This window comes from Musa acuminata, chromosome BXJ2-7, assembly GCF_036884655.1.
Source record: "Musa acuminata AAA Group cultivar baxijiao chromosome BXJ2-7, Cavendish_Baxijiao_AAA, whole genome shotgun sequence".
Lineage (NCBI taxonomy): Eukaryota > Viridiplantae > Streptophyta > Magnoliopsida > Zingiberales > Musaceae > Musa > Musa acuminata.
This window is the reverse complement of record NC_088344.1, coordinates 5,770,180-5,781,949: the sequence shown is the minus strand read 5'-3', so window position 1 is coordinate 5,781,949 and position 11,770 is coordinate 5,770,180. Positions and strand designations below refer to the sequence as shown.

At 36.3% G+C, this 11,770-nt stretch overlaps 1 protein-coding gene across 1 annotated transcript; it reads right to left on the bottom strand.

The window, feature by feature from the left end:
- Nucleotides 1-450: 450 nt before the first annotated feature.
- On the bottom strand, nt 451-10,804 carry LOC135616835 (DEAD-box ATP-dependent RNA helicase 27-like). Its single transcript, XM_065116505.1, has 12 exons — nt 10,279-10,804; nt 9,935-10,120; nt 8,573-8,758; nt 5,415-5,498; nt 2,398-2,439; nt 2,247-2,318; nt 1,865-2,164; nt 1,755-1,793; nt 1,581-1,685; nt 1,434-1,502; nt 1,224-1,349; nt 451-878 (listed from the first exon to the last, which is right to left on the bottom strand). Exons 1-12 carry the CDS (start codon nt 10,651-10,653, stop codon nt 699-701), a joined length of 1,764 nt encoding a protein of 587 aa, XP_064972577.1. The 5' UTR covers nt 10,654-10,804; the 3' UTR covers nt 451-698.
- Nucleotides 10,805-11,770: the final 966 nt, after the last annotated feature.

The window sequence follows — 11,770 nt, the reverse complement described above, 5'->3', positions numbered from 1 at the left end:
AGATTTGTTATTGTGTTCCTAAAAAGATGAATGCCTCAAGTACAAGGTTTAGAAGCTCGCCTAGATTTTAGGGCTAATTTTCACCAGCTTGTCACTCGAGCTTGTAGATGTGGGCCTATAATTTAGGGCTGCGTTAGGTTTGGGGTTGGAATAACCAGTTAAATTATTTCAATCTAGCTAACTTTAGACATATGTGGCAGATTATGCAGGTTAAATGAGTTACTTTTAACCCATATAACAATTAGAAGAGTACAATGCTACTTAATACATGCATCTTCTAGTGCAACTTCTATCTACATGTACTAATCCATCTACAGGCATAGCTTGATAATGTTAGTCATGCTGTATACAATACCATACTAGAACTCGATTTGGCAACTCAGGTGTTGACTTCTATCTTCTAGTGTTGTATGCACGTCTACTCTTAAAATTGCTTACAGTTGTCAAAAATAATGCAACCGAGAAAACATTGGATTCTCACTTGAACTACAATTGTTAGTCCGCCACTGCAAAAAGATGCAGCACCCCCAACATTACACCAAACTATGATGCTTCTCAAAAACCATACCTTGGCAGTAGTAGCATGCAAAACTACACAAGAATGAATCTATTAGCTTTAAGTTATCTTAAATGGAGCTCTACTTCTACAACTCCAGCTTGTGGGATGCCAGAAACTCTTCATCTTCCCACAGCCAGCTTTAGTATCGTGCAAACTGTCTTTGATCATCAGCCTTCTGTCTCCCATAGGGGTTGCTTGCACTGATGCCGTGTTGGCCTCCATCAATTTTGTGCGTCTTCTTCCTGAACTTGGATGCACTGCTTTCCAGATCTAAATTCACCTTTGGGGGTGAGACAAAGCAAAGAGAAGTAGCCACATCCTGTCGAAAAGCCCAAATATCCTCAAAATCAATACCATAGACCAAATATCTATAAGACATGAACAACAGTATATTAGAATTTTACCAAATTTTTGCTATAGAATATGCAAAAAAATAATGGATTAGAGCCTTAAGGATTAACTATATTACACAAAACCTCTAACCATGAGACCTTTTCAGGAATTTGGACTTTAATGCTCCTTATTAAACTTAGAGAAGTCAAAGATATGCTGGAACCATCATGTTAATTTATAAATGGACTTGACTAGGATCAGCACACAAAGGAGCTTGTTTATAAGATGTCTAAGTAGCAACATATACAATCAGCATTAAATTAATTGGTACCTTGAGATTGAGGTGGTGCACATTAAAGACATTCTTCATAGAATGTGAATTGTAGGCTAAAATATAGGATTTGTATGCATCTTTAGCTGACTGGCTTAGAAAGTAGTTTTCTCCCACTAGTTTCTCCTGCAGGATAACATTGAGAAACATAGTCTGTGCTACACAAGCATATAGTAGTTAGACAATAAGATGGTCACATAAGAGTGTTACCAGGTGAGATTGCAAATTTGGCACTTTCTTTTCATTAAACTCGTATTCCTTGACAGGTACCTTTGCTTCCTATTAGAAACAGTCAACCAAATTAATTATCTTAACACTGCAGTAAAACAAATGCAATGCTAATGCAAGGCCATGTACCTTCAAATAGAGGAGGAATTGCACCTCTTCAGGCAATAGGAAAAGCAAAGCATTGCCTTCGCTGCCTTCCCCACGAGCTGTCCGGCCAACCCTGTGAATGTACTCCTGAAAATGAATACAAATTTAGAACATCTAGAAGGAAAACATGATGGTGCAATCTGCCTAAACACGCACCTTTGGTTCGTCAGGAGGATCATATTGCACAATCCAATCCTACAGACAAATTACAAATCAGTGTGGGGATCAGACAATTCAGAGCATAATAAGTGAAGTATGAAACTTACCACCGCAGGAATATCAAGTCCCCGAGCAGCTACATCAGTGCAGAGTAGTATACCCTTTTGTGCCTTGCAGAAGTCAAAAAAAGTGGCTGTGCGTTTCTGCTGCTTTTGCTTTCCATGGATATCAAAACAATCAATTTGAATATATCTGAGAAGTTCTGAATGGTACTTGACTGAGTTGCAGGAAGAAAAGAAGACCATTATCTTTTTCGAAAGGTTTCTCTTCAGAAAAGCATACAAGACCAGAAACCTTTTGTTACTTGGAACTACACAATATCCTTGCTGCAACCCTTCAACAGTGACCTGAGAACAACCAGAATCATCAAATTTTTAACTAAGTATAACAGGCATAAGTATCACAATGATGAGAAAATCTGGAACTTACCTTTGACCTCCCATCATCAACTCCAACATATATTGGCTTTTCCTTAAATGACAAACAAGCAAATTCCTCAACCTGCATAATATATAATATTCATCGACTAGACCAAATAACTAAAGATCATTATGGTAAGTTCTCAATGCCAACTGCAGACCTGCTTGGTTTGGGTGGCAGTAAAAAGGGCAGTTTGCCTTGCCTGCATATTGATAACACAGAGAACTGCTATAAGATCCATATTTCATATATGCACCAACAAAAAAATTACAAGATGTTACCAATTATAGATCAAATTCATCATTATAGTGTACAATTCTCAGATAAAATGGAATTCTGAATCAGCATTTAAAGCCATGTGTGAGTTTGTTGTTTTGTCATCAGATCAAAGAAATAATTAGGCTATAGTAATTTCATCACAATGAACTTTAGTAAGAGAATGTGAAATAATACATCATCTTCGTCAAATTGTTACTGTGTAGGCTGTGAGCACACCAGGCTCCACCACCTTTGCTCTAAAGCTAGGCTAAAAGAGAAATTTGTGGCTACTATAGGAGTGATGACCCTTCCGCTGTAGTGGCCTATGTCGGTCAGATTCAGATATGTATCCCATGTGTCATGGATCTTAGCCTCCATTATGGTTATTGCTCCAATTTTAGATACATGGTTACATCAGAGTCCAACATTTAAATTAAGTTTAAAATTAAACTATTTTAAAGCTAAACAACATATAATCATCATATATATTATATATATAATTTTACAAAAGTTATCTTCCATTGAAATTTTATTTAATTACTTTAAATAATATTTTAGATCCGACTATATTAAGTTAAAGCTAAAAACTTCTGTTTTGTTAATCTTTTTATTTTAGATGTTCAAGATCGAGGCAGTAATCATCACTCCACATATGAAATCAATGAGCCATCCAAAAGGTCATATTCCAACAAGAGAAATAGCTCATGAGCCCTAGTTAGTATCGGCTCCAGTTGGTGATGAATCCTACTGCAGAAATACCTCAAAATTCAAAGAGATCTTTGAATCAATCTAAATCCAAGGCAAAACTCAAATAATCATTAAATTTGTAAGTAACTATGATTACAACACGAAAGGAGTTTACAGTGAGACATTAAATTTACATAAATTATCCAATAACAAAAAAAGCATCTCCAGTAGCAAATTATACATTTACTGGGCAAAAGATAAGCACAAAGTCTATTGCAATACTCTCAAAACGAGGAACAACATTCAAATTGAAAGGAACAAGGGCAACTAGGTCAAAGGCCAAGCTTCTAAATTAAAAGGTCTTAACCAAGGACTATATTGGTGGTAAAGGCATCCTATTGATTATATCTCATCTGGAATAATCCTAGCACAGCAAGAATGAATCTCCCAGCAGGCTTTCCCCATGAAAGAACAACCTCTGCCCGATATGCATGCATCCAGAGCATAGGGCAGCAATTTCAGTAGTAAACAGCAAGAAAGGGAGTCAAAAGGTATATAAGAAAAGCAAATCAAGAGGAATTAGAAGCAGGAAGAACTCCAGTCAGAAAAAAATAATAACGCAAGAATTAACTAATCTTAGAGACGCCTAAAGCTAAAACTTTTCTTTTTTATAAGATAACAATTCTACTTATCATCACCCCGTACTGAACTTTTAGAGATAAGAATCCTATATCATCTTCTCATATTTTCAAGTATTATTTGACACATGTAACCTCTAAATACTAATAAAAATACTTCAAAATTCTAAAAGTAAAGGTCTAATCTACACCTAAAGCAAACAATAAAATAAAAACAATGGAAGATATAGTCTACACTCAATCAAGCTAAAAAGTTAACGTCTAGGTTAAGATGCATCACTTGGAGTGACTAGTTGTAACACCCAGATTAATCTTGCATCATAAGTGAGCTAAGACTAAGATTAGGTTATAAGGGTTTTGAGTGTAATATTGTAAACTTCAGCTTGAGCATTTTGACCGATGATTTGGGTTCAATGAAGTAAACAGGCCAATTATCCCATAAGGTTGGTTATGACAATTGGTATCAAAGCCGATCAAGTATTAGCGCATGGTAAGGGGCTCGAGTAGGAAAAGATTATCCGTGGATAGGGTAAGAGGACACATCACGGCGTGGAGACACCACTGGACTATGTCTCGCATGCACTATGCTACAGTTTAATCTGGACTATGCTAGGCCTTGACGAGAACATCAATTCCTTATATGGGGGAGATTGTAACATCTCGATTAATCTCATATCGAAGATGGGGTAAAACTAAGATTGACTTATAAAGGTCTAATGCGTGTATTACTGTTAATCTTATCTTAAGCATTTTGATCAATTGTTTGGACTCGACAAAGTTAACAATTCAGTTATCCCACCAGGTCAGGTTATGACAATAAAAAAGGCCAACCACGACAATAAGAGAGGGAGGAAGCTTATGGCAAAGTTTTCACCACTATTTTAGTCAATTACAAAATGTTTCATGGGAGGAAAATCCAAAACACTTTTGAGAATTAGACATATGTCAGAATTAGTGAGCATTAATAGGCAGCCTATACAACAAAGATTAAGTAAGATTTGAGCCCTTGATCATATTATTGAGTTATTATCACAAACCTCATTTGGTTTATTCTCCGGTAAGTTGGAGGATTACCCTCTCAAAGTATAATTTAAAGAAAAAAGAGCCCTTGTTGCAATGGGCATATGCCAACACATATACTAATAGCATCAGACATCAGCTTATATTAGTTGCTTCCATATTCAGCAGAGTTTGAATTGTCTGCTTGCACATTCCCTCATAATGAAAAATAAATAAATGGATAAAGGCGTGGCATTTTAACAAGAAGTAGAAGCAACAATAGGTTTAATACATCAAATGACAACAAGCCATAATGTTCTAACTATTTGACGTCGGTTATAGGAATCTTTTTCCACCACTAAGCTTTATGCAGAGCAATATTCTTAATCAAATCAAGAATATTTAATTATTTATTTATAAAGTAATAGGATTAGTAATTCAGGAAAAAAGTCCACTCGTCAAAGCCATATATTTTACAGATAATAGCAAGAGAAGACAACAACTTCCGTAACTAAAAGCTCCTAACTTCAAAGTTTTAACTATACGGAAACGAGAAAAAGTAGGTAAATGATTAGGATAAGAATGACCAACATACCTTTGGCAAACACTTTAATATTTGCTTCATATCTTCCTCAAAGTTAGCCTCCAAAATTCGATCAGCTTCATCAATTATAAGAAACTATATTTGGAAAAGGGCCAAAATGAATATCAACATTTCAAAATCTGGAGAAAATTTACATGATAAACAATTATTCACAATGTTGAACAAATTTTAGTTTCAATATTTTTAAGTTTAGGTCCTATTGGATAAGATCAAACATGCAAACTTCACAAGTATCAGAACTTGAAAGGCTAGAAAAAGATCAAAATGCATGGGTAACAATGAAAATAAGCCATTGATGAAAAAATGCCAGTGATGATGTAAACTGGGAGATCACAAACTGGTTGGCTATAGTCACAAAGTAACTAACTAACAAGGTAAAAACTGATATGACCCACTCAAAGATATGTTGATAGCAAGGCTTCAAACCAGCGAGACCAGTATAGACTGGCATTTATTGGTCAACAGGTGAACAATACCAAACCATTTAGGTTGGTCTTGTCCAATATTTAGTTTTTTACTATTTTCCCAATGATACTGGAGGGTATACCACTCAATATATACCAGTAATATATCAGTTTGATTGGTTGTGGATCGAGATATAATAGTTGATAGACACCTTCATTTATGACTCAGACCTCAAGATGGTGATCACCCAACACATCAACATAAATATTTCAATTTTTAGCAAGGTATATAGCTCAAGGGTTCAACTCCCAGAACCAGCCTCTCAAACAGGTAAACATACATTGATCCTCCCTGGACATCAGAATTAGTCAGAGCGTCATGCATCAAGTAACCCTTATAACAATGTTTGTGGGCTTAGGGTTGGGAATGAAATCGACCTTGGGATTAGTATTGAGATCAATAGGATCAGTCATATTGTATACACAAATCTGGATCGGCAAAAATGTCATTTAAAAACTAAAAGAGCATCCAATGACGAGGCTCCCATCAATGTGGGTTTGGTGTCGGATCAGTTTATGCAACCTTCCCTCTAGATATATAGAGACTCTTTCTGTGACTCTAATCTCTGGTATCTTAAGTGGAAAAGGGAACAACCTTATCATTGTACCAAACCCCACCCTCTATCTTAAAACTAAAAATGTCCTAAAATTTAAAAACAAAGGAATCATGTATCTTCACCACTTTAGTTTTACAAACAAAAATCTGACATTATTCAAGTGAAATATTCTTTTGTTTCCGGTACACATTGTTTCCTGCATGATTGATTACAAGGAGTATTACATCAGGCACTTATTACTCCCAAAAACAATCATCCCTCTTGGTGGCCTCTAAGACATGGACAAAAGAGAACATTTATCACTAATGTACTGTTAAGATACATGACTCATTAGGGCCACAATACGTGCAGGCTCATCCCCCATTTACTGTTCAGAACTTAAAGTATCCCTCAGTTACTGTTCAGACTTCAAGAGTATAAGCAAATGTTTCTAATTCTGATCCCAATCTCAACCCACTGTCCAATTTCCCTTTGCTCAGCTCTGGTAGTCTGTGAGAGACTAGGAGCAATCAAAAACAGCAGGTGTATGACAAGTGAACGAGATGAACGGACAGTGAAAAAATTAGTAGGAACACTAGTTAAGCAGATCTCTACACACTCCTCCCTCTCCCATCCTGTCCTCTCACACCTCTATTTCTTCAGTCTTTCCTCTTCTCCCCTTCTTCATCCTGTTTATCAATCTGGCCACCAGCAGCAAGAATACAACCACAATCAGTTAATGATCTCAAACAACTTCAACGAAAATTTCTGAAAAAAATAAGGAGAGCTATTTATCGTCAGGTTCAGGGGTAGAAAAGGTCAAACACAACACATTCTTGAAAACATAGTTCTCTGACCCTCTTGATAGATAAATGTACAAAGCCCTGTAACCTAGAAACAGTCATTTCAGATTTCTGCCACCAGCAAAGAAACAGGATCATCGACCATGAGAAAAAGGAACAGAGAAAGAAAGAATAAAAAAATAAAAACAAGGAGCCTAGGAGATAAATTATCCTAAACGATAAACTTCATGTAATTAATATCATAACAGGTCATTCCACCTGACGATAAAGTAAGTTTAGTATAAGATTAAGATTAACTAGATTATAGAAGTATTCCTTCTTTCATAGGCATAGCACAAGATCCTTCCTCATTTCTTCCTCTTATTATTTCATTAGTAACTACAACTATGAAAATTCTTGTTATTGCTACAGTAATCATCATTGTCACTGTTTCTGGACTGGTACTATTCTATATTATGGCTTTTATTACTGATTTCCAGCGAATGCATTTCTACAAAGTGAAATGTAGCACATGTGAAGCATGAGTGACTTCAATCTAACCGAAGGTACACAAGGTAATATTCAATAAATAAACTACTAACACTATCGGTAATACTGTCAGTATTACCAAGATGATATACTCTTTGCTCTGATCCATGTAATTTTTTGTATCCAAAGGCTGGCTGCTGGGCTTGCATGGGCTTCGAATTGTAGCACACAAGCATACTACGTCTTTTGATTAATGAGACCAAGTGTCAAGGGAAATTCCATGACTGTTGTAACTTGGCTTTGGAAGACGGCTTTGCCTAGAATGTATTTCCATCTTATTCAGGGTATTATCTGACTTTCGAGAGGCTAATTGCATAGTGGACTGGTAGTTGGTGTGAGAATGACCATGTTGGGTACTGTGGCATGTTTGACAACTTACATACTTGAGCTTCTCAATTTTGCTTGTGAAGACATATCGGGTAGAAGTTAGTTACTCGATGTAATATGATTCTCTTCCCTTCCAACAAAAAATAAATACAATGGCAATTTCAGCCACTTTTACTCAGTGTGCATGCCTTATTTTGACATGTTTTCTGTTGTTATATTTTCATGCAATTCTTTCTGAGGTATATCTGATATGTTACAACATTCTGCATATCCACTAAATAATTACCAGGTATATGCATCTCATGTGGACTATCATTGGTTAGGGTACTTTGGTCTACCAAAATCAGTATTTGTTGCCCATTTGATTTATCCAAACAGGTGTCTGATCACACATAACATGCAATAGCATCATGCAAATAACAAGATATAAGAATAAAATGTAGACATAGGCTACAAAAAAATCAGAATTTTCACACAAAAACATTACTTACCATCAGATTTTTGTAAATGAATCCTTTGGTGTTTTTGAGATGGTCCAAAAGCCTTCCAGGTGTAGCCACCAATAAATTTACCCCCTTAGCAAGATGCTCAGCTTCTCCTTTTCGTCCAGCACCACCAATAACCAAACCAAGAGTCTGTGAATGGTACTTCAAAAGATCCTTCGCCACAGCATGTGTCTGCAATGTAACCAAAATACTAGCCTAGAATTACACCAAAGATTGACAAGTAGATTAAGAAACACTCTGAATGCAAACTACGCCAATGCAAAAATTAGCAAGGTTTCAAGAATTAACTTAATTTGGCAATAAGAAAAAAAAACATATCTGCCATGGAGAAAAAGAAAAAAATGTGCTTTTCTCTTTTCTCGATTGTATAATATAGCAATATCATATACTCAATGCTGTTCATGATGTAAGACCAACTACTTCAACCAAAGTTATGGACATCCCATTTACACACTTCAATCACACAGTTACATAAATCTCTTATAAATTCCTGTATCTCCATATAATGTAGATGTTGCATCAAGAAACAGTTGAAAGTCCCTTGAAACATAATCTCCCACAAGAAATAGTTTTCTACATATTTAATGCTTCAACGTCTTAACTCCAAGGATACAGATATCGGCTTAATTACACAACCCCTATTTACTAGGCCCAGATAACAGAAGATTGAGTTCAAGAGATGCAACATAATTATCACAAAAGAAGTTAGAAAATCTTTCTATTTGGACATCATGCAGGAAGATAACTCAATGTTTCTGACCTTCGAGTCCTTCACACGACTCTCATATAAAAGGCCTCAACAATAGATTACTTGTAGTGGGAGTAGATAATTGCTTATTGAAAGGAGAAAAACACATGTCATGTAACATATTGTTATGTCAAAAAAGATTCCAAATGCCAAATGCATCATTTACTACCAAAGTTGTCAAGTGCCTATCCGGCAACAGGAATGCCTCCCAGAAAATGGATCAAGATTAAATTACATTTAGTTTATGTATGTAAAATATCAAGTGCTAAAAGATCTTTCTGGTTCATTTCCTCTGACCATCAATCCAAACAAAAAGCACTGTAGTTCTCGTTGTCTTTACTCATAATATGATTTCAACAGTTAGCTAAGATCCATGAGCAAGAAGAAGAATTAGCATCAACAGTCGAGGTGCATTCCTCTTTTCTTATATTGATATCAGTTGGATACTGTAACTCAGTAGTCATAAATCTGTTTATATAACCAAACTAGTTTAAGTTAGTTGCATCACAAAATGTAAGTACCAAGAAGAAGTAACAAATAAGTCAATAAGGAGTAGAAAAGAATACTTTAAGCAACTAGATAACTAATATAATTCTTACTTGAATGGCAAGCTCCCTTGTTGGACAGATAATGATAACCCCAGTGCCGTTCCGAGGCATAAAATGGATATTATGCAGCAACTCGACTGCAGGTATCAAGAAAGCAAGAGTCTTTCCAGAACCTGTCCTGGCAGCACCCATCACCTCTTTCCCTGCCAACAGAGGTGGTATCGCTCTAGCTTGAATCTGCAATCAACATTGTCAGACTTCATCGGCTTCAAATGATTCCTACTCTCAAATCATTGTAAAACAGATTAATACATAAAAATACTCCGAGAGAAGGAAAGACTGAAAAAAAAATCCTAAAAACCAAAGTCTCGAGCATCCAATCGAGGAGAGGTGACCTGCGTCATGTTCTCAAACCCCATCTCTTGGATGGCCTTCATGGTGAGATCGGAAAGGGGGAGCCGAGAGAAGGGCTCGGAAGTCAAGATCCCAAATCCCTTTTTCTTCTTCTTGGCGGAGGGAGCCGTCTCCTCCGCGCCGTCACCGACGTCATCTCCGTCTCTCGCTTCGCGGGCATCGTCCTTCTCCTCATCCGAGTCCCGGTGGCACTTATCTTCGTTCTCTTCTTCGTGTCGGACTTCTTCCTCTTCCGCCACCGGTACGGGGCCTTCGACACTGTTGGCGTCCGCACCCACGTCGGGTTTCGGCCTGTTCTTCCTCTTCTTGTTGGGCTTCTCCTTCCTAACCTGGTGAAACTCCACCGCGGGAGACATGAAGGGCGAGTGTGTATTAGACTCCGGGGCGACGGTCGGTTCTCTTCTCCGAGACGGTGCGGCTGTCGCTTCTCTTGGATATAAACGCGCCCGGAGAAGAACGGACCCGAATTGTTTTAAACCCTTCTCAGGTTTGTAGAGCCGTTCATGAGGCAGGTCGGTTCGGACCCAAATTGAGCTCAGGTAATATTGCCACGCGGAAGATTCTTCGACACAACCAAAAGATGAGAAAAAAAGATAATTGACGATCATAAAATAATAATAATAATAATAATGCAATTTATCTGGGAAATACTTTTTTTAATGGCGTCATTATCGGAGGCACCTTTTCATGAACAGACAAGCATACTATTATTTTTTTCAATATTTTTTAAATAATAATAATAATTTTTTTGATATATTCTTTTTATTTTATTTCTATGTATAGTCTTTTATTTTTTAAACGATGAGATTATTTCTATTATTATCTCTGCTTGTGGTCGGATAGATCATGCTACAGTACTATAGTAAGAGGAAATCACTTAATAAATCCTGGTGTATCGTTCGATACGCGGGTATCCATATCGTACCAAATCAATCTCGAAATACCGATATGATACGGTATTACATACATTGTTTCTAATATAAATCAATCTAAATTTTAAGACTCCAGAACTACAAATACACTATCTTCAGTTGAGTGAGTGCAACATAGTTCAAAATGATTCTATATTTCAATTACCTCATCTTAAGTTAAAATAAATCCATTATAATGAATTGATTCAATCATTCATGTTGTATCATAACGGATAGAATATAACTTCTTCGCACATGAAATAACATTATATCAAATTTATTTACATTTGTGAAGCCAATAAATTGGGTCAAACAAATCTTTCCAATAATCCATGCTTAATTAAACATTAAATATTTCCAAAATCAAAAAATTCAAAACCTGGTGAGACAGATGATTACACTCACAGATTAACAAACTCAAGAAATGATCGCCAAAAAACTTAATTTATGAATGGAAACAAAAAAAAATCATTTTTTTTTCTTCCAAACAGTCAAATTACGTGTTTTCCCAAACCAAAGCAAACCAAGTTGGTTTGGTTTTTTTGGCGAACCGGTTCGAAAC

Bases quoted from the DNA above. Each gene is read 5' to 3' on its own strand.
- LOC135616835 (XM_065116505.1), bottom strand. From the start codon at position 10,653: ATGTCTCCCGCGGTGGAGTTTCACCAGGTTAGGAAGGAGAAGCCCAAC. The intron at 2,440-5,414 runs GTATGTTGGTCA...ATCAATATGCAG, and splicing joins TATTAAAGTGTTTGCCAAAG to GCAAGGCAAACTGCCCTTTT. The intron at 2,165-2,246 runs GTAAGTTCCAGA...GGTTGTTCTCAG, and splicing joins TTGATGATGGGAGGTCAAAG to GTCACTGTTGAAGGGTTGCA.